The sequence below is a fragment of the Buteo buteo genome, chromosome 2, assembly GCF_964188355.1.
Source record: "Buteo buteo chromosome 2, bButBut1.hap1.1, whole genome shotgun sequence".
NCBI classification, from domain to species: domain Eukaryota; kingdom Metazoa; phylum Chordata; class Aves; order Accipitriformes; family Accipitridae; genus Buteo; species Buteo buteo.
In genome coordinates, this window is record NC_134172.1 from 65,075,092 (window position 1) to 65,098,281 (window position 23,190).

The following is a 23,190-nucleotide window of genomic DNA, read 5'->3' on the forward strand; positions in this document are numbered from 1 at the left end:
GCCATCGCCTGCCCGCAGACAAGCAGTAACACTGGTACGCTGGCTAGAAAGTCGTTAAAAGCATGGATATTGCTTTGTACCGTCAATCCTAAATTGGCAAGGTCACTTGCCACCAAGGAGACCTTCTGGGTGGAGGCTTTTGAATGGCTTCAAACCCACTGTCACAGTGACACAGAGACGATGCAGCTGGGGGCTGCCCATTGGGGTGCAGGTCTATAGGGCTGCTGGGCATCGTGGACAGGCAACTTCCTTCAGAAAAGGCAAAGCACAGGAACCTGGGGTAATGTGATGCTTCCAGTGAAGACCTCTTCCAGATCTCCCAGGGCTGGAAATGGCTTCCCTGTGATTTCAGATTCTCAAGGCCATTTACCTGCCATACACAAAAAAATTAACATTTCAGCAGCTCTCCCTGGAATAAGTCCTATCCCCTTGCTTGATAACTCAAGGTAAGTTTTCATCTTAATGTTCTATTTTCAACTCCCCCTATTTTAATAATTGCATATTTGGAAGAAATCTCCTGGCTCTGATACTGCAGAGTAATTATCTGCTCACCACTAGATAGCCAAGCTGGGCTGAGATGTTACTGCTCGTGCTGTCCTCAGGAAGTTCTATTATGCTCCTCGTTTTATTTTCAAATGGCTCAAGATTACAGAGATAAAAGGGGAGCTTCATGGCCTTATGCTGGCCACCAGCAAGGAAGAGTCCCACATTTATAGCTTTATCAAAGAAGAGCTCTCCTCATTTGCCCATCTTCACAGCTATTGTGCTGTGTCGGTGGGATTTTGCTGTGCTTACACCAGAACAAAATATAGTCACCATGGTCAATGGGACAAGGAACAGGCACTTTTTCTGTTTATACTTGCAGAGAGCAGGCAGCTTGGGGTTAAAAGTGTAACTGCTCTAATGAAAGTTGATTCACAGAGTTACATCTTGATTTCACATCTCTCTCTCTCATGCCGAGAAAGCAAATGGTCTCAGCAGAGAGGACTGCCACTCAATCGCCTTGCAATAATGCTGTGATGGCTTCACAAGTGGAGGAGAACATAGATTTTTATGTCAGGCTGATTGCAGGAGGAGCTTGTGACCTGCCTGGATTTCTGCAAGCCTCTGTGGGGTCCTGCAGCTCCAGGGACTTGCCGTCCCTTGCCACGGTGCCATTTCTTCACCTCTCCTGGCATCCAGGGTGGTCTGCTGGGGACTGCTTGGTCCAAACCCACCATGCCCCAAAGCCCCCCTCCACCTCAGAAGGTTTTCCTCATTGCCCCATCCAGAGCAGGCAGTTTCTGGGTGGGATTTTGGGGTGGGTCTTGTTTGATGCGTCAGCATCAGGGCATGTGGGATGATGCTACAGCACGTGTCAACCAGAAGGCACAGTAGGACAACTCCCACCACATGGTCCTTGCCCTGTCCAGCGGCCTGTGCCCCAGCAAGAGCTGGGGCTTGGTATTCTAATGGGGATTTATTGCAATAGGCACAGGGCACAGCAGCAAGTTTTTGTATGTAAAACAATTAGGCAATGAAAATGACCATTTACCTCAACAAAAAACCCCTTAACTCTGAAGGGTGAGCTCTTCCCTGGTTTATTAAAATGGTCTGAAAGCTTAAAAATGTTATTTCAAGTTGTTGGAGAACACAAATATTAAGGCCACTTTCATCATAGACAGGTAGCAGTGGGGAAAAATAGGATCTTAGCTGTGGCATTTGGACCTGAACAAGACCTGATGCCCCCGATTGCATGAGAAACACAGCCATGCCCCAGCTTCACGTTTCATTTAAATGCACACTGGAAGAAATTGGGCCTATCTAAATGACAGTAACTTGTGTGCTAGTGACACAATGTGGTGGCACTCCTACGGCCAAGCTGTGTCTACAAATGGGCTTAAAATGGTACATTAATTAACAGGTTTCCTCCAGGCAGGTGGCCCAGGGTGTGAAATTTCACATCGTGTTATTTTTTTTGCCATTTGAATTTTCCATCCTTGCTATGGAAGGATGGAAGTGTCAATTCCATCCTTATGCCTTTTGAATTTTCCATCCTTTTTGTGTCCTTCTCACCCATGCTTCCTAAGAAAAGTTGGAAATGCGGCTCTTTGGGCATCTGCCCAAGGCCAGCAGGCAGCTTGGTGTCCCCCATGTCTGTGAGGACACTTTCTGTCTGCTCAAGGGTTGGCAGAAGGGAGGAGAGTCGATAGGGCTGGGGCATGGGATAGCTTTGTAAGCAAATGCATAGAGCAACAAGTTATTGCTGGCAAAAGGAAAGTACCCTCTGCTGAGTGTAAAGTTGGCATTTTCCAAGAAAATGAAAGAAAAATGCTTGCCTGTCTGCCATTGCTCAGTGATAGCTTTCATTGCTGGGGTGGTCGCAGATATATTTAATTAAGTAGTATTGGTCCAGAGCAAGGGGGGAGAAAGAGAAAGCAAGTGAGAATGTGATGGGAGAGGAGCGAGGGATGGGAAAGCTGAGAAGGACAAGGACAAGGCAGAGACCTCGCTGGCCAGGACCTTTCCAAGGTGTGCCCCCCGAATAAGGAGAGACCAGTTCCATTCTACTTTTCATATGTTTTATTATAAAGAAAGGTAAGATAAGCATTGTGAACTGAATGTGCCAGGTGCTGCAAAAGCAGCACCGTCAAACAAAATAAAAAATAAAAAAACCCAAAAACGCACCTTATGAGAAACTGTAATTATGGTCTCTAATTTTTCATAAATAGACAAAAATCATTGTCAGCAATTTTTAAATAGATGGACATATGGCAGAAAAAATATAATAATGCCATACAACATGGGTATAAATTGTCCATTTCTTGCTGTACAAATAATAGAAACAAGTTTGGCAGGCTTTTTTTGTTGTTTTTTTATACACATCTCCCTTCTATGTATAACTAAAAAATGTGCTACAATTAATATAAAATGCTTTTACTATAAAGTAAACTACTAATTTTTTTCACAAAAAAATCTTAAAGATGTCTTTAGCACAGCTCTAAAACACTTAGTAAACTACTTACAACTATCCAACAAATTATATTTTCATGATCTTTTTCACATTTCTCCTCTCGTATTTTGCCTTCTGCTCTCTCCCCCCACCTACCTAGCAATAGTTTTTATTTATTTTTGTATTTTTTTCGCCAGACATCCAAGGCCTTTGCATGTACAATATTCACACAAACTTCACATTTTCTTGCACAAAGTTTAGTGCTGTTAGCAAGTCAAAAGAGTGCATCCTCCTACTGAGCTGGCCTAATGCTGTAGGACACCAGACCTGGGCCTATGCTGCGTCTAAAAGCAGTTCACTAGGAAAGTAGTCTGTAGCTAAGCTGATGGCAAGCAGAAAAATGGTGTCCTTAGTTTAATTTTTTTGTTGGTTTTGTGTTTATTTATTTTTTTAGTTTTTTTATTTTTTTTGTTCTTCATGGTTTATGAGGTTTTGGGCTTCCACAGAAAGTAGACTTTAGAGTTCAAAAATAATGAAAGAAAACTGCTCTTAGAGCCTGGAAACAAAGCCAGCGACGAGGTGCAGTGGTAGCTCTCTCGTCCGTACGACTTGCTCGGTGCCTCTCCGGGTAGTCTGTAAGATAGACCCTCTCAAGTGTCCTTCGTCTGAGCCTCCTCGAAAAGAGATGTTGAGTTTTAGGTGAGGTAGAGTGCCTTGTCCCTTGGCAGCATGCTGTAAGAGAAACGAGAGGCAGCAGGTGAGACAGGCAAGGAAACAGCCAGGAAGTCACCCGGGGGAGCTGAAATTAGCATTGCGCACACACGGTCGCACACCCGTTTTCAGCCATGCCATGGTTTTTATGGCACTCCATAATGCAAAACGTGAAGTGGTCTGCACCGAGGGACAGGCGTGCCGAGATGAACCACACAGAAGGCACTTGAGAGTAAGAGCCTGCTGCAATTTTAGAATTTCAACAATAAGGGCTAAACCATAAATTCCTTCCTGTGGCTTAATGTTTGCTCTTGCTGGCGCTGCAGGGGAGGGCCAACTCTGGATTTCCCTGCAGAGCACACCGGCGCGACGCTGGTACCAGCTCCACCGTGGTGCCGTGGAGTGCTGTGCCTGGAATCAGCTCCTCGGCCACCGGCCCCCTTCTTCATCACACACTGAACTTAGGCTAAGCCATGGAGATTTAGAAAATGTACGCTTGCTTTTGGATAAAATGTATAACTCTGACACTACATAAGGAGTAGTGGGTCTCAAAAATATGATTGAGGGGCTTATGCCTGAAGATGTTTGTGTGTGTCCAGGAGGATTTATATATATTTCATGGCTGAAGAGCATGGGAGCAGGAGACACCATCTGCTTGATGCCGCTCTCCTCCTCTCCCAAAATAAGGACAACTAGAAAAATTAATAATCAGGAAATGGGGGGGAAAACAATCTTTGAGACAGCAGGATTAGCCCGTCTTTCCTGTGGGTCTGATGAAGACAGCAGGAGGCACAAGGAACCCAAGGAAGACTGCGGTGCTGCCTTACTCGCAGGAGGCTATGGAGGAGGGCTGGTGGGACAGCAGCCAGGCTGTGTGCTCTGCACATCCCTGGCCTACCAGATCTTGAATTGATCACATTAGTGAAGCAATGACTTTGATTTCAAGAGATCCAGGTGCGTCCTGAAGAGGGAAGCCAGCTTACACCGAGACACCCGGCGTGCTGACAGCTCGACAGTGAGGTGTATAGATAGGTATCACCGCTCCCTTCCCTGCCTGTAGTACCTGGTGCTTCAACCCTCCATGTGGGCTGGCTGGCACTTTTAACTTGCCATAAGCAGTGTCCTACAAGGGAGCCCAGATGCTCTTTTTTTCAGGACATAGTAGAGAGAGGAGTGGCTGACGTCCCTCTCCCCTGGCTGATGTCCTATGTGGGTTTTGCTCTGAAATCCAGGCATTTGAATGGGTTTTATCATCTACACAGACCTGGTGGAAACATCATGAGCTCCATAAAGATATCTTGGCCTTAAAAGGTGGTCAAGAACATCACAAAGCTTTGGGAGATTCCAGTGTGTGCATGCATATGAGTGGAATAATAGTGAAATAGCAGACAGCAAGGTAATGCTGTTGTTGATAGAACTGTCTTCTGATAGAGTGCAGAAGAGTCCACACTTTGTTAACCTCCACATTTTATAATCTGCATTTAAAATGCAGAGTCTTCCCTACTGCGCTCAGCAAAGATTTAATGCCACTGAACAGCAGTGAGATATTCCAGTACTAAAACTTCATTAATTTTACAAAATATGCTACAGAACATTTCTCAGTTCATTACAAAGTATTACCATAAATAATTGAATCCAAACTAAGTGCATTTGTGATGGTTTATCCTTGCCTTTTTACAGTGTTTGCTCATTTAGGTTCTGATTTGGAAAACTCCCCCATTTGGAGAGGCTCACTTCATCATCAACAGGAATTAGCGAGGTTTTAAGTGTCCGGATGAAGTGGCTGTACAGGGTTTTGTGTGCCTGGACAAGGCATAACTGAGGGCATCCCATCTTTTATCCCAAAGGAGAGTGGGAAGAGGGGAGAAAAGTTACTAAATGATGGTACCAAAAAGAACCTAATCTGTGCCTTGCAAATGAGAGGAAGGACATAGAAAAATGAACCCAGTTCAGTGTTGTCGCCAAAATACCTAAATGCTAGGAGACAAATGCAAATGAAACCCTGAAGACAGCTTTGGTATGGAAAGAGTTGTCATCAGAAGACAGGGCAGAAAAAACAAGTGAGGTGCCTTGAGGAATTAAAAGAGATTTGCAAGTGATTGTAAACCAAGCTGCACCCTTGATACAGGTGAGCTAGTTCCCTTGGAGCAAGTCGTTGCAAAACACAGGTATTTGGTGGGTGCCTGGGAAAGAGCAAGTGTGAGAATAAGGCTCAGGTGAGGGAGGCAGTGGACTATATGTAGTTTGTGATATGATGGCAAAAAGCAGTAAAATTGTATGCTGCAGTTGCCTGTGGGAAGTGATAGTCATATACTAAGCAGTAACTGAGAAATGCTACCCCTGTCTTTGCTAGCAATCTAGGACAGCTTGGGCTTGAGCCCAGAAAGAGCTAGGAAAATTGGATGGAAGTCAGTAAGCACAAAACCATTAAGAATGGGGAGAGCATGAGCTAAGAAACATTAAAAACTCTCTCTCTAACATGGCTGATTTATGAATTAAGGAGTGTCTGCTCACAGGATCCTAGAATTTGAGGGCCATAAGGGAAGAAGTGTCATTTAATGGCATTTTAACTAGCACTGATAGGCTGGGGAAAAAAAAACCCCAAACCCTACAGTAGTTCCCTTATTAGATGGAGAAGGACAGAGAGGAAGACAACCTTGTTAGTTTTTCAGAAGTTGTCTGGATGACAAACACAAAAGAAAATGCAGGATTGGGAGCTTTTTACCCCAGCTAACCCAGTGCCAACACATCTTGGAAGCTAAAGAAATATCAAGGTCAGACATGAAATAAAAATCCTAGCCTCGAGAGCAAGACAGGACTGCCTGTGTGCTGGGCAGGTTGGTACAATCCTCTCTTTCAGGAATCTGGGACTCTACAGCTGAGCCACATCACAACGGAAAATAATCCTTTTTCTTTCCAGCCGGTTGCTGATTTTGCTCCTCAGAGTGCTGCTTTAATTGCAATTAAGCTGAATGCAGTTTTTGAGGTTGAAATGGGCAATTACATGATCCAGAGACTTCCCGATTATACTTAAAACTGCACTGATGAATCAAACCCAACAAGATCTGCCTTCCCTTTATCACTGCTTTGCCTAAGTCCTGCTGATTGCTGGGGCTGTTGAGGCACACAGCTCACCCTGCATCCTCACGCCCAGCTCATGGCAGGGCGCCATGGAGGAGCCCAAGGGTAACTTTGAATGTCGCTTGCAAATTAGTGCAAAGTACATTGGAGAAAGAAGTACAGACAGGAAGATGATGAGAACCAGATCATCTCTTTTCTCAACATGAGCCTAACCTTGAGACACATTGGGGCTGCGGTCCTACAAATGTGTGTGGACACTAGAAGCAATGCAGAGCATGCACTTAGGCAGCAAATACCAGGGGCTCGCAGGAGCAGGAGGTGATGGCACTGCTGACGCACCAGGCTTTACAATAAAATGTGAACAAGCCAGCTTTGGGAGCTGGGCTGCCAGCAGCTCGTGTGTCTCTAGTCACGGGAGATGAGCTCCTTCCTTAACAGAGACTATGACATTTTTCAGTGCACTAAGCACTCTCTGCAGTAGTGATCTATATCCATCTGAGTTCATTGCTATAATCTACTCTAATAATTATCTGCAAGTCTCTGCATAATCTGTCTGGTTTTAGAATGATTTTTTTTTTCCAGGAAGCTGCGATAAACCCATGAAATTCGATATTCTGCTGTGACAAAGGCATGAAATGCATGAGCTTTGATCATGAATTGCATGGGCCCTCTGCTTACAACACAGCACTGCAACCAGATGTCACAGAGCTTGTTTTAGCAACACAAAACTCAATCCTGACTACTACGGGAGCATTTCACCCATTTCTAGAGTGCCCTGAGTTTTCTGCATGGGGCCCCGGCAGTGGGATTTGCAGAGGGAATCAAGTGTTTTCCCAGCTGATCCTCTGAGTATCGATGCTTATTGCTAGGGGGGCTAATTTCTGTGGGAGCTGCCTCTGCTCAGCACCTCTGGAATTTGGGATCCATGTGCCGTAACCCTCCAAGCATCTTTAGCATTTTGGCCACAGCATCTAAAGTGACTTTTATCAAGTCCCAAACAGGTTCCTTCTTTCAGGTTGTCTGCAGGGACTTCAGGAAGGACCACACGAAGGTCGCTGGCAGAGTCCAGACCAGTCCACGTAGCTGAGCCCCCTCAGGCAAGCAGACAGCCACGATATTCTAATGGTTCAGCAAGTTATTTATTTCTCTGAAAGAAATAAATGTCTGTACGGTCTGTGCCCAGCCCAGCAATTGTAAGTGCAGTGCTGGCACAGACGGGAGCTGTTCTCTGAAAAGGCTGGGAGCTTGCTATTATCTCCAGTGAAAGCATTATGTTCCAGTACTCCAAGCAAATCAAACAATACTCAGAAGCTACCAAGCCTCCTTCCCTACCTGCTTTCCCAGCACACCACGTGTCTGCTTTACAGAGCACAATAGCAGTCTCCAAACTATTATTGCTGAGCCAAGAGCAGTGGATTAGGCAGAGGTTGGAAATGGTTTTCACACTCTCCCTGTTCCCCAGCTTTGAGATTATCCTGATGTTTTTATTTATTGGGGAATTCAAGCAGCACCGAAGGGACCTTCACGTTGGGATGTTCATGCCAGAGCTTGTAGGGCATAAGGAAGATCTGTGCAGATGTCTGTGGCCTTTTCCTGCAAGGTGCAGGGAACTGGAGCATCATGTGGCTCTTGGGAGGATGAGGCTTTGTACACTATCGTGGTGAAACCCCAGGACTGATGAGAGACCCACTGCTAGAGACAACTATGGGAGGTTGTGGCCTCAGCGATAAGAGCAATCCCTTTAGGAATAGAAGGACATTGCTTATGGACATGGCCACCTTCAAACCTCCAGGGACTCTGCTTGGGAGACTGGGATTCTCTGGCCTGCTCTAGAAGGAAATGTGTCCAACTCCTCCATTGGTAATGGGATAGAAACACCAAAAAAGGAAACCTCCTCATGCCCAGTGAAGAATTTATCTGTGATTTTTTAAGCTACCTGCTTCCATAGCATTACTTCAGTGAGCCTACAGAGAAGAGGAAACCTTGAACTTCATTGACCGTAATTAGCCTACCAGCTTGCTGTACATTTTAGGGCAGATTCTCAGCTGTTGTACACTGTCACCGTTCAGATAATAGCAAGTGCATCAACAATGGGCTATTTTGTCTACTGGCCTGCAGTGGTTAATCCCACACTCTCTGCTGGGGTAGTCGTTGTCCCACTCAGTGCTTCCTGGAGGGTTTGATGCACCAGGAGAACGAGGTCCAACACTGTTTTGAAACTCAGATGAAATATGTGAGAAGTCCTGCAGGGTGGAAAGGAAAGGAAGGGTTACGGGAGTATACACAGCAGGGGAAACCTCAGATCTAATAATATTGCATAAACACATTTACATGCATTGCCCCCAAAACGCCGCAGCGCAGAGCACAGGGGGAACCCCAGGAACAGCAGTGGGTCCAAGCCCAGGACCTGAAGCTACCGCGGTGGGACCTTGCAGAATGCGAGTTGTTGCAAGCAGGTGCCAATGCAGCAACATCTGTTTTACATCCCTCTTTCCCTGTCTTGTTTTTCAGGACCTCCCTCCTCAGGGGGTGGTGAATGGCTGTGGAAGACATGCAGCCATGAAAGCCTTTACATCAGCAGTCTGGCAATCAAAACCATTTTTCCACTTCAGGTGCAGCCCCCTCTGCAGCAATGCGTTAGCCCGTCATAATGTACAGTAACAAGGTAAGGAACATCCACACAAGCAATGCTCTCTCCCTCAGCTGTCACCGCTAGCAATTTAATAAGGATGCTGTGGGACTGTTTTATCTGAAAGCTGATTAGCTTTCCTGATTTTTGGGGGTCGGCTTAATTAGGTAACATTAGGCAATGTATATAAACAACAGTCATGGTAGTTACCTGATCAACAACATGATTTTCTCCAAAATATCCAGATTAGGGCAGTGTGGGGTATATTTTTTTTACTTTTTATTTTTTATTCACAAATTTATCTGGAATGAAGCTTCACAAAATGCTGGCCTTACCAACAACTACCCCATTTAAAGTGATTATGAGGATCCCCTTTTATGCTTATTTCTGGATAGAGGCTATCACCGCACTACAGAAGCCGCTTTTGCTTATGTAGATCTAAAGCCCCATCACCTTGCTGGAGAAGTTACTTGGAACACCCTGAGCAGTTTGGAAATTAAAATCTGATTAAGGATCTAACCTTCCCACATGTGCTGTCTTTTTATTATGGTCAGGTATAACTGCACTTCCACATCCCTGCTCTCCTTTGGTTTTCTTCCACTGCAATATCTGTTCCTATATTAACAATTTCTGTTTCCTCAGAGTTAGCCCCAAACTGAATAGGTCACATTATGGGAAAGAAAGCTTTGTTCATTGCTAAAGTACTGTATGAATTTTGTGATAGATAGCTAGTAAGCATGTGAAACACAAATTATTCAGCCAGCTGGGTGAATATTGCAGTTAAAAGTATCATCAAATAAATGGTAGCAGCTGTGAATTCAGAGCATATGTCCTCCACTGTGAATAGTTCGTCCAGTTCATATTCCAGATGGAGAAACTCTGGAAACCACTCATCTCCTCCTTCATACACTGGCAAGTTCTCTACAAGGTATAGGAAATGGTTTTTGCTATAGCCAATTTTTCCTCCACATACATTTTCTCAATAGCAGGTTTAAAGAGGAGAGCCTTTGACCTTGCAGGCTGGCTCCCCAAGCGTGGGCTGCTGGGCTGAGCCGGGCATGGCTAAGCATGGTTTGCTTCAGCAGGTTTTACACTTTCATAGCACTGGTCTATAGGATTTGCTTTGCTGCTATGCTGTTAGTATACGCATACATGCAAGCACACATTGCATGCTCTCGGCTCTCTGCCACAAAAGTGATTTCCTCCTATTGCCAGGCAGTTTTTTTGAAAAATATTGATTTTAAATTTTGTTTGTGACATTTCCTCTATCCTTTTTCTCCTCCTCCTTGCAACCCCCTGGATCCCTGCTATTATCCCATGCCCTTCCAGCCCCTCCTTCTCTCAGCAATATCACGAGAGGGGTTTCTCACTGACTATCCAACCCATTGTTTCAGATGACCACCAGCAACCCCCCCCCAGACAAGGCTGGGGGACCATGTGCACAAGGAGCTTTTACCAGGGGCGTCCCCAGTTCCTGCAGCTTCCTCCACTGAAAGAGCCTTCATTGCTCCACTCGCACAAATCTGCCCCATTTGCGGGGGTGCTCGTGCTCCCAGCTCAACAGTCTTGAAAACGTCACCCCCAAACTATGAGACCTGCAAGCTGATGGAGCCAGGAGAAGACTCCCTTGGGGACAACATCGACAGTCAACATCCCCAAACCATCCAGAAACCAACAGACCCAACGGGAAGAGGGGAAACGGTGCGGTTCATGCTGCAAACCCTCTCTCCCTCCGAGAACCTACCTGCTGCCCAGGAGGCGAGGCGTTCATGGGGGGCTGTACCTGTAGTGCCATGGGGGGGGACAGGAGGGGCTGCTGGGGGACCTGCTGCATGCTGAGGGGCTGGCTGAGGAGGGAGCTCTGCGGGTGGTGCAAGGAGAGCTGCTGGTGGAGGGGGGGGCTGATCTGGAAGGAGGGCGGCGGGGAGGCACTGATGCTGGGCAGCATGGGTTTGGAGGTGAGGGTCCGGGAGAGGCCGGGGTGGGGGTGGCCACGGTAATTCTGCAGGTCCGATGGGGACAGGAACGAGCCCAGACCAGGGTAGGGCGAGGAAGCCTGCGGCGGCATCGGGTACATGGGCTGCTTGGGGGGGATCATTTTGGAAGGTGGATTGCTCTGGGCACTTTTCGTCTCCCCCTGGTCGGCAGAGCTCTGTGGGAAAACAGAATGGAGGGTGATGAGGAAGGAAGGGAGGCAACATCATTATGTACCCCAAGACATCTGTCCATCCAACCAAGCTACCCGGACTGCCCATGGCTCCTGCTCTATTCCTCCCAGCCAGCACATCCACTTCCAGCCCTGGGGCTCGCTGGGTGACCGCAGGCTGGGTGCAGTATCCACATCTGGGAAACTAAAGTCCAGTAACTCAACTGTGCCTTCAGCAGAGCCTGGAGCACCGGAGGGCCATTAACTGGCACGGCGGCTGCCCGCCTGCAGCTCACTCCTTATGTCCACTTAGGTGGGTGACGAAATCACTTTTCCTTCCAATAGAGAATGAATGGGACTGTAAAAACTCTGCTTTCCTAATCTTGTGCTTTCCTGCAGCCCTGGTGGGGTCTATAATGCACAGGACAATGGTGGCCTCATTTCTGCAGGAAAAAGAGAAGAACAACGGGACATTTTCTGGCTTGGACAATGAGGTTTTTGTCCTGCGATGGGCTCTGTAATGATACTCCAGATCCTTTCTCACTCGGCAGCCAGGATCACACTGTGCTGTTTTACTCAAAACAAAGTTGCTCTTCTGCAAAGAATTGGTCATTGGAGAAACCGGAAAAAAATGAAACCACGGAGCGCGGTGACTCCATGCCTTCCATGCTACCACACTGCTGCTAGTCACATTCAAGGCAAGAGCCTCAGAGGTTTCCAGAAGGACCAAGAAGAGCTTTTAAACCCCCAAACAGTCCTTTCCTTTTCCTTTTTCTGTCCTTGCTGCTGCTCTGTTTACCAGTTAACACAGCTAGTGGTGCTCATGTCTGTACAGGGGCTTTAAGCCTTTCTGGTCCACCACTACAATCACATGGATCCTGCAGGTGATGGTTGATTTGGGACATCACATTATTTCCCATGGCAGCTGAATGCAATGGTTAAGTACTGAGGGTGTGGTATAGTACCGAGGAGAAGCTTTGAAGGGAAAAACCAACCTGATATACACACTCACAGCCCAAGGGCAGCACATCCCCCTGAGTCAGCAAGCCTACGAGCTCCGCAGGAGCCACCCCAAATTCACAGGCAGCGAATGCCCGTGTCCCCTCTCTGAAGGCATGGAGGAGGACAAGGTGCAAGGTCCCCTGGGATGGGCATCCACGTTTGGAGGATTGGGATGGGCAGGCACTTGGCCCATGATCGCCGCCCCAGGTGCAGCCTCACAGCACCAGGAGTTCCTGCATGAACCTGAAATCCCCTGGAAGTTCACTATTAGGCACCAAAATGGGCTCTCTGGGTTTTGCCTGACAGGAGGGCGTTAAGCACATATGTGCTCACGTGCCCATCAACCCCCAGTTATGGATCTTACTCCCTAAAAGCCCTGCTCTCAGCTGAACATGCATGGGAGGAACAGGATCCAGGGTCCTGAGCAGACGGAACAGCCCAAGTGCCCGGACCAGGATGCAGGCAGGATGCTGGCACCTGGCTGTTGCCCAGTGCTGGCCAGTGAGCCCAGGGCGGGGGTGTCACCTTCCCCAGGGCCAGTCCCTGGTGTCACCCACGGTGAGCCTCGTCCTCCTGCCCTTGCCGGCGCTCCCTCGTTTGCTGCACTCACACCCCGAGAGCCGGGCGAGGAACAGCCACTAGCAGAGGGGACAGGCAGCAGGGACCCCTTCGTCCCTGAGCAGGGACACCCATCCCCTGCTGTGACACCTGCTGATGAAGGCAACCCAAAGCAAGGTCTCGTTTCAGGGTGCTAAAGGCAGAAGGCAGCCTGGCGCCTGCCCTAACCACGCTGCAGAGCATTTCTTTTAGCTCCTCGGGAAGGCGGCTAACACTGCTATCAGTTCCAATAGCACGATTACACTGTATTTCTTATAAACTTGCTCCTCCTGGGAATGGCCCATGAGTTGCAACTAATTTAGCATTGCCACGACCAACGACCGTGCAAGCGCAGGCTGTACCTTGGAGACGAGGCTGGCCCGGTAAGCTGCCAGGGCTTTCAGGTACTCCTTCTTCGCGGCTTCTGTTTTCCTCTTGTATGCCTGAAAGGACCAAGCAATGGATAATAATTAATAAAGTAGAATAGGGTGCTGCTGGGCTCAGCTGCGCCCTGCCTGCTCAATGGGACCCCAACCTCTGCTGAGGCCATACCTGCATGCATGTGTGCACGAAAAACTCATTTCTGCTGGAGAGGAGTTTACCCCAAACCAAGCAAATAAAGCTCTTGGATTGGACCACGCTGGGATTTTTGGAGGCATTGCAGGCCAGAGCAGTCTGCGTGTCTAGGCAGATATTTATGCACGCTGCTGTAAGAGACATAGCCTGATTTCATAGGGTGAACCCAATGAAATCACTTCCCGACAGAACCAGGGGAGAGTGCGATCCAGGTTCTTAGAAGAGCATGACAAGAGCCAAAATGACAGGACTAGCTTAAAAAATGGTAAGACATTCAGGAATCCTAAACTCCTCATTCATTTTGTTGGCTTTCCCATTATTAAGCCTTTAGAGCTCAAAACTCCAGCTCTTTCCTGCAGTCCTGACAGCTGGGAAGTGCTTTCTCATCATATAAAAGCTGAGATTTTTGTCTAATCTTATGACTTGGGGAGCTGGGGCTTGCAGGGAAACAGCAAGTATCGGGAGAGTTTGCTACCCTAAGAAAAAAAATAAAAAAGCTTTGTAAGAGTGAATTATTGTTTATTCTTCCATCCCTCCCCTGTAATGAGACATGCTTCATGATCATTTCACAGTGCTGGTACCCTTTCTGCCCAGAGTTTGGTCCTCCACATATGTAAAAATAATGGCATAATCCAGCCTGTTTCAAGCAGCGTGAGTCCCTACGGGGTTAAACAGATTAAACTGAGAAAGTGAGAAGAATATTTTAAAACAGAATAAAAATTTCAGCAAAAAGGCAGAAACTCGTAAGAAAAATACCCATCAGCCCTCTCCTCTGCTGGAAACTCAAAGCCCTCCTCAAGCGGCACAGTGAAAGTTGATTTCAATTTGAACAGATTTGCATACGTTTAATTCTGCTTTAAAAACAATGACAGCTTTCAATAATCAAGATGCCAAAGCCGAATGGGGATGTTTAGCTCCTTTCCCCTGCAAATTTCCACAGCCATGGCAGCACCCCAGACTCCCTCCTAACACTGACCTCCGAAGGGAAAATAACCTTCCAGCAGTTAAACTATCCAGTTACTTGAATTTCAGTTTAAAATCAGTACAGATAAATTCTATTAAAAATGGATTGAAAACCTTATTTTCATTGCTAAATCAGAGAGACTCCCATAATGAAAAGTTTTGACTTGACATGCTGGAGGTCTCAGATGGTAATTTTCTGAAATGGAGCATTTTCCTACGTTTGTCTTTGGCTTTATGGTATTCAGGAAGTATTATATTTGCTCCATTCAGAACAAAATTACATTTCAAAATGTCAGCCTGAAGAAGAGTTTGCCTGTGAAAAGCAACTATTTCTTCAAACTGTATCAGCTCCCCTAATAAAAGCTATTACCTTTCCTACAATCCTCACCTCACTTATGTCCGTAGCCCATTGCAGTGGCACCAGTGCTACTGCCACGGCATTTATTGTAAAACAGAAATACGGGGTGTCCACCAGCTCTGCTGCTAACAGATGCTCTTAAATGCAGTACCTGATGCCTGCACAGCAAAGAAATATGAATTCCTGTGTCTTAGGCCACTGTAACAGGGGTCATAGCTGGGTGCTGATGTATTAAAAACATTTTTTTTTTTTTCCTCTGTAACAGCAAAATACCAAGAGCTTTTTTGTTTTTTTTTAAATCTGGGACAGTGGGAAATCAAAGTATTCACAGCTATGTGGAGACAAATTCAATTATTAGGAAGACTTGTCTGGAGAAAAACCTGCAATTTATGGATAGTGGCAATTTATGGCAGGTAAATGAGACTTCCTTAACCTAAATGCAAATAAATGAATAACCAATAAATTCTGTGCCTGTCTTCATCCCTGTCACTTGTTTTTTCTGCTACACCCTTCTTTTTTTTTCACTCTTCATCTGTCCTTGTCTTTTTTAGACAGCGAGCAGGCACTGCGCCTCACTCGTATTTGGAAAGCGCTGCCGGGCGGTGTCTGAGGCAGCAGGACTGGGAAGGGGCAGCCGAGTAGCATGTCCTCCCGAAGGGAGAGGGAGATTGCTCCGAGGAGGAGCCTCCGTGCTGCTCGGGCCAGCCCTTGCTCCAGCCCTGGCCACGAGCAGGGCTACAGAGAAGGGTAAGAGGGCAAGCCCGGGCGGTGTTTCCTCTGATGCTCCTCTGATGCTCTCTCCAGCTCTGGAATGTTCCTGGTGGATTATCTGGTTTGTGACTGCAGACTCACAGAGTGGTTTGGGTTGGAAAGGACCTTCAAAGACCATCCAGTCCAACCCCCCTGCCGTGGGCAGGGACACCTTCCACTAGACCAGGTTGCTCCAAGCCCCAACTTGGCCTTGAACAATTCCAGGGATGGGGCATCCACAACCTCTCGGGGCAATCTCTTCCAGTGTCTCACCACCCTCATTGTAAAAACCCATCCCTAAGGGTATCCAGCTGGGACTTCTGCAGTCCTGCCCTGCGTGCGGGGGGCTTTCTGCACCCACACAGTGCTCGGTCGAGGACACTGAGCAGCAAAACCACAGCCTGCCACTGGGGAAACGCCGTGCTGATGTGGGAAGAGTGGATCTGAACAAAACTTCTCATGAATCCTCTGTGTAAAGGCAGCTCTAGTGCAGTATTTATAACCTTTAAAATTTTAATTTAAACATTGACAAAACCATGTTACTTTCTAATTAAATCCCATTTTCTCCCAGGGATTTTAATTTCAAAGTAATTTATCAGATTTAAGGGTTCTCAAAACATTTTGCATGTTTTTCTTTCTAACCTGCCATGCCCGCTGATTTATTTTCCTTATTCGTTAGCAGGAGGATTCATTAGTCATTAAGTGAGTGGGTGGGTTGGGGGGGGGAGCAAAATGGTTAGTGATTATGAAAACAAAAAATCAGAGCTGTAAGAAGCATATGTTGGGATCATAATCCTGACACCTCTGTGTCTCAGCAAAGCAGCTAGTAATTGTACCGTAATGAAATGTTCTTGTTTGATAACCAGTTAATTAGAGAAGACAATTATTCCAAACCCTGCTGACGCCCACGAACGGCTCTGTGTGGCGCAGGCACTGAATGACAGCCGGAGCTGTTATCGGTAACCTCTGCATCCCGTCCCGCCTGCTTTAGCAGAAACGCTGCTTCCCAAGCCTGGGGAGTGACGAAAAGAACTCAAACTCTCCCCAAAAAATCAAGGGGTCCACTGATCCCAAGTGAAAAGGTCTCTGCTGTAATCATGGATGGAGTTTGGGGCATTTTGCTTCAAAAAAGAGAGAGACCGTCAGGACAGAAGAGATGAAAAGTGCAGCAAAGGTCTCCAGGAGGAGAGCTGAAGGACTCCATTTATTTAGCTAGAAAAGAAGACCAAGAGGAGCCATGGCCTCCAAATGCGATGCAGCAAAGGAGGCACTGAACGATCCTTTGCGTCTACTGCAGATAGGAAAAGAGGCAATAGGCTTAAATTGTAACAAGGGAAATGTTGGCTAAGCAAGAGGAAAGCGTTCCTAACAGTAAGGATAATTAAGCATGGGAAGAGATTGCCTGGGGAGATGTGTAATCTCCACCACTGAGGGTTTAAGAACAGATTAGGCACACATCCATCAAGAATGGCTTAAGTAGAGATGATCCTGACTTCAGGCAGCAGTATGGTCTGGTTGACCTCTTAAGTCTCTCCTTGCTCTCCTTTCTATGATTCCATGGCTGAGGTTTTTTTTCCCCCAAATGTATAAATTTGGATTTTATTCTGCTTGTAAATCTGGAGGGTTTTTCTTGTAACTATTATACACTTTCCTGCAAGATATCTCTTGGGATCATCATAACTTATGGCTTATTCATAAGATGACTCTAAAGTACTTCCTCCCTGCATGGCGATGTCTGCTACATCACCCCGCTCTTTGCATACAGCCTCCACACAGCCATCGGAAATGCATATAGCAAACATGGCCACATCATCCTTATTCCTTCCCAGCTCTTCCTCACCTCCTCGCACCCTCCTCTGTATCCCTCCTGCTCCCTTCTTGGGGAAGACTTATTCTGTCCCTCTCCCCATTAAAACCAACTAACCCAAGCTATGTTTACTGTGTAAATCTCAGCACATCTCCTTCGGACTAATACTACAGTCTGGCTTGCTAAGTCCTGACGTCAACGAGCTTGGACATGGGAGGCACCCATCAATGATGCCCATCACGAGGTTGCTGGTTAAACGGTGCTCCAATTCCCCCAGGATCTCCCACCTATGGCATGGGAGCAGTTGAGCATCTGACATCCCTAAGTACTCCTACATAAAAGGCCCTGGTTATGGGAATTATTTGCATGGTTTCAGGAGAGCTCCTCCTTTACCCTCATGGAGATACAGTGTTGTGAAGCAGTCCTTTGGAGAATTAATGGATAAACTCATAATCAAGTAGCAATTACCATTGATTAAAGCATCCTGAAAGATTCCTGCTTTCCTCTGCCTTGACTTCATGGTGCCACCTGGGTGTAAGTCATCTATCACTCCATGTGAGGGCACAAGTGTGCTCCCAGGACAACCCACAGATGACTCCAAATGAAACAGAGGAGGAGGGTGACAAATCCAACCCCAAACCTCCAATGAAAAGCACACAACATTCATCTTCCACACTTCTGATCTTGCTCTCCAAGAAGAGAAGTCACACTCTTGGAGCTGTTTCTAAGAGATGTTCTGACCCTTCACATCTTCCCTATCATTATCCTGGTCTCCACTAGACCTCTCTTGAAACCTTGTTTGGGCTTGGTGCTTTCACCCTTCTCTGGTACATTGCTTTCCTTGACACTCAGAAGATGCTAAAACCTCCTTCCAGGCCAGGGCAACCGGTTGGACCCTTCCAGCCCCTCACTGCCAGGGCTTTGGGGCAGCAGCAGGGAACTGCAGCCAGTGGTGGCTCCACCACTGACAGCTCTGTACGATGCTGGAAGTGCACGGTTTGATGGCCACACTGCCAGACAGCACCTGCTCCATGCAGTTCCCATGGGATCTCTCTGTGATGGCTCTGCCATAATACAGCTTTACAGCTGGCCCGAGATGCCTCTGTCCCACTGCAGATATATACAGTGTCCTGTCACCAGGTGATGTATCAGGTTCAATGAGCAGATGGATCTGATTAGATGGGTGATCTATTATTTTCTGCTGAGTGAGTAATTTTTCTGCTGGGTAATTTATCCCTGGAGTGTGAATGCTGTGTAATTCTCCAGGCTGTGCATTTGTATGAGAAAATCACATATGCATTTGGCCATGGAGTCACTTAGCATTACAGAACTGGTGCTGGTGAAACAGGGCTATCGCAAGCTAGAACTCATCTCTGGTACCTTTGTGTCCCCACTGAGTCCCCAGACTAAAAAACTCAACTGGAAATGCTTATTTTGTGTGACTTTGCTTCTGCTCACTCAGGATGGGAAGCCCTGGTTTAGTCTGAGGTTCACTCAGCAGATTGCTCAGGAACTTCTTGATGCTTCTGCTCGGAGTTTCCAGGGTCTAGGGAAACACTGACTCAATGCTTTGAATTTGTTGCTGGATTTCCAAATGAAAAGAAGCAGGTTCCAGAGACATCTGCAACTGCCAGCTTGGCAGTGTTCCCCATGCTCCACCGTCACCAGCCTCCAAACCAACATCCTTTTCCCCCAAAATACAGTGGGCAAAGGGAAGGTGGCAGAGAAGAGCAAATCCCACCAGTGACTTCTCAATATGCTCCAGAGAGTTTCCAGGCTTATCCCCCAAATGAAATCCCCCTGACAGAGGACAGCCACCCAGGGCTGGGTGTCACCTGCTCTTGAGCTGAGATGGCCCACAGCAGGGCCGGTGGTCCCATGGAAGGAGGGGAGGGGGCTGCAGCCCTGCCAGGTGGCACAAGCTGGGACCAGGCTGTGGGCACTATGACCGTGCCGGGAAAAAATCCTTCCTAGTGAATTAGCAGAGTTTGCTCCAATCTAGTGCTCAAATTCTTCTAATTTCTGTCAAATCAGGCAGCCCTTTTAAACCTCACTGGATAACGCTGCAAATGCTGGTCTATACCTGCTAATGAAAAAAAATAACACCAAGCCATGGGATTCTGTGAGCCTCAAGCAGGGACCTGGAGCTGCAGGCAGATTACTACGACAGGTACCCCATTTGATGATAATGGCTGAATTAGCATTTCACTCTCCACCAAAGTCTAAGCTATCTCTACAGGAACAGCTGCTAAACTATTTGCAAAGTTCAAAGAGTACGTATTAATATTTTTTTTTCCCCCGAGTCACATTCTTCAGATTCCCATGTAAGCTTCTTAGAAAGGGCCACGCCAGCTGTTGAAGAATGAAGATTACAACATCCTGCTAATGCAGCGCTGGAGATATTTAAAGGTATTGTTATTTATTACTGTTATGCACGCATGGCCACACTGGAAGGGGTTAAAATGGGGAAGAAAACGGCGCTTTGCCGAACAGGTGTCCTTGAGCAGTACCCAAGGACACGGAGATTGCTAATCCTGTATTCCACAGCATGATCAAATCACCAGGCAACAGATATAAATAAAAAAAGGCAGGAAATAAGGAAATTTAGATACAAGTGTGTCAGAGGGAAAATGAAGATTCATTGTGAAGAGGCTGAGAAGAGAAGAAGAAGGAACAAAATGACAAAGGCACAAATGATAAACCAGTAAGAACAAAAGAAAGCGGGGGGGTGGGGGGAAGCCTCTCTCTGAAATACATGTCTGTGACAGCAGCAGCCAAATCAAAGATGCTCCTAGATTATATGGTTTCTTGCATAATATGCATTCTGGTTCCTGCTCGGTGTTTGTCTTTCAGCTAGCGCACAGGGAAAAAACCATATCTGAAATGGGACGTGAGCAACCTTTATTTTGCTTGTTTCATCAGGAGGAGAAAGCAAATTTGCTTTGTGGGAGCAGCAGCACCTGCTCAATGGCAAATAAATAGCTACAGCTTTGATATTACGGTGCATATAATCATTAGCAGCACAAATGGCAGAGGATTAACCCTTCGCGTGCCAGCCTGAGCTACCTGGCAAAGAGGTGGCGTCTCATTTCTGCCTGCAGAAATGCTCCACGTAGCGTCTCCGGGCCGAGCGCAGCTGGAGAGGGGCTGAGGCTCTGCCTGCCTGGGGGGTGGCACAGGACCACCCTTCCTAGCCCGAGGCACCGGCTGTGTTGCACCCGCAGCATGGCAACAAGCCACCAGCACCGGGGTTTCTTTATCCCTTTGGCACTGGCACGGTGGCTACACCATGCTCCGCATAACTCTTCTGTGCACGATGCAGCTGGGAGGGATGGAGAGATAATCCTGCAGGCACAGCGGGGCGCGTGCCGGGGGCTGCTGACACGTGGTGGGGGATCACGAGTCCAAAATGCCCTGGCCGAGGTTGGGTTTATTGGCCAGCTTGCTTTGAACCCCCTCCCTGGTTGCTCCCCGCCTGTTCTGCCTGCTGTTCTCCCACAAGGCAGGAACCAAAACACACCTAGGGCTGGGGAAACACTGTGCCCACTGGAAGATGCAAAATACGGTTTGTAAACTTCATCTGAAGCAGAAACCACAGTGGTGCGAAAGACTGCTTGATAACTGCATGGTGGGGCTGGGGTCTGCACATCAGCCCTCTGGAGATGTGATGCCCCAGCCCCACCCTGAACATCTCAGGAGCTGCAAGAGATCCACATCTGGGACCACAGCCCAGCCCCAAATCAGATTCTACGGCCTCAAATCCACCCTCTTTTCTTATGTCAGGAAGAGGGGAAGCTTTCTTTAACTAAAACCTTGGTCATAACTGAGCAAGAACGTCCAGATTTGGCTCTTGCTTGCATACTTTGCCATCGCTGTGTTGGCTTTTCCCTGGGTTGTCTTCTGCGCTGCTTTCTGCAGCGAGGATATGAAGATACTCAAAACCACTGTTGTCAGCAGAGCTAGGAGCAGTGCACCAGGTGAAGTACTTCCCTTTTCCACCTTTCCACCCCTCCCCAGAGCACGATGCTCCTGCCTGGCTATGTGCAGAACCATGGCCTGGTGCAGCCATGTGGCATCCTGGACTCCCAGGTCCCAGCAGGATTTTGGCCAGCGTCCAAAATCCCGAGACTTGCCAAGAGAGCGCTTGGCATGTGCTGCCTGCCTTCATTGTGAACGCGTGCATCATGTCCTGCAGTCCTTGGGAGAAAGGATCTGCAGGACAGCCCAGGCACTTGTTTTCACATATTAAAGACATTTTGTTAATGTCTTTAATGTTAATTTTTTTCTTTTCCTTTTTTTCTTTCTATTGCATTGCCTTATGAATCTAAACAAACTTGACTGGAGATGCTGGCAGAGGAAAGCAAACAGGGACTAAATAAATTCGCTTCCAGCCAAACACTTCAAGAATGAACGTGCCACATTGCACAAACCAGCAATACGGGTCCCAGAGCCAAAGATAAATAGCGTCCCTCCAGCTGGAGTCCTGGGCAGGGAGGTAGCTGTCGTGGGAGAAAAGTATACAGCTGGAGACAAAGCCAGGAAGTTAATATTTAAGCATTCAGACAAGGAACAAATGACTTAATTAAATCAATTACAGAGGGAGAAATGGAGCCACTTAGAAAGCGTGTGTAAAGAGACGGCAAGGCTGCTACTATCTCATAAAAGAGAAGGAGGGAGAGTTAGCAGGGAAGATAAACGGACTGGTTTAATCCCTGCTGTTAATTAAGAGCTGAGCATTTACACTGCGCTGAGTCAGGGTCGCACCAGCACTTCCATTATATAAACCACATTTACAGCTGAGCTCAGTGCCCAATCTACAGAGATATTTGTAACCAGATGGAGTAAGGGAGAGGCAGACCGAGATGCTGGGAGGGATGAAAGCAGGAGAAAGAGGTGACATAAAAGCTTTTCCACGCTCCTGAACCTCCCACGCCTTGTACCAATAGCCCAAATCCAGCCTCTGCCCTGCAACTTCCGAGGCAGCAGGGCTGGGGTCAACCTGCTGCACAAGGAGGGGATCTTCCTCCCTTCTTCAGCATGAGAAATTCCTGCATGATCCCCCAGTGACCCGTCCAAAGAGGAAAAAAAGGGAAGATCATGAAAACATCAAAGTCACACTTTGCACAGTATGGAGACTCCAGATGGATCAGCAAAAGTGGTTTCATCCCAGAAGATGCCTTGCTCTTATTCCTGACTTGGTGTGGGGTGGAAGGCAAGGCTATATCCTAGCATGACTTCCATTTAAATGACTTTTTTCTTCCCTGCTGCTCCCTCTCCAAATGTAGCTGCTTCAAATGCTGGCTGTGGACACCCAGCGAGAGACGGAGCCAGCCTGATGCTGGCAGCCAGGCTCTAGGAGAAGGGCTCACCGCTCACAGGGGATTGTCGGTTAGTGCATGTTTGGGTTCAGAGACACATCACACACAGTGTCAGATCTCACTCTGCCTGATAAAAAGACATACTTGCTACAGAAAGCGTTCCCTGGGGTTTTCTCAATAGGCAACAAGCAATTACATGCTTTTGTAACTGACTCAGCATCCACAAAACAGTTAAAGTAGAACCTAGAAGTCTCTGTATGAAGCAGACTGAAAGGGGTTGACAGCTTTGGGGCAGGAAGGTTTCCTCTGCGAGACCGCTT

General features: G+C 47.2%; 1 protein-coding gene across 2 annotated transcripts in view; it reads right to left on the reverse strand.

The window, feature by feature from the left end:
* Window positions 1–2,461: 2,461 nt before the first annotated feature.
* The window catches only part of TOX2 (TOX high mobility group box family member 2), a 157,760-nt gene continuing 137,031 nt past the window's right edge, over window positions 2,462–23,190 (reverse strand). The window contains exons 5-8 of one of the 2 annotated variants that reach the window (XM_075022544.1): window positions 13,461–13,541; window positions 11,098–11,505; window positions 8,837–8,967; window positions 2,462–3,664 (exon numbers count right to left, since the gene is read on the reverse strand). In XM_075022544.1, the coding sequence (XP_074878645.1) occupies window positions 3,628–3,664; window positions 8,837–8,967; window positions 11,098–11,505; window positions 13,461–13,541 (657 nt within the window). In that variant the 3' untranslated portion in view covers window positions 2,462–3,627. The remainder of the gene's footprint in view (window positions 3,665–8,836; window positions 8,968–11,097; window positions 11,506–13,460; window positions 13,542–23,190) is intronic. The other variant, XM_075022543.1, reaches the window with a different exon arrangement.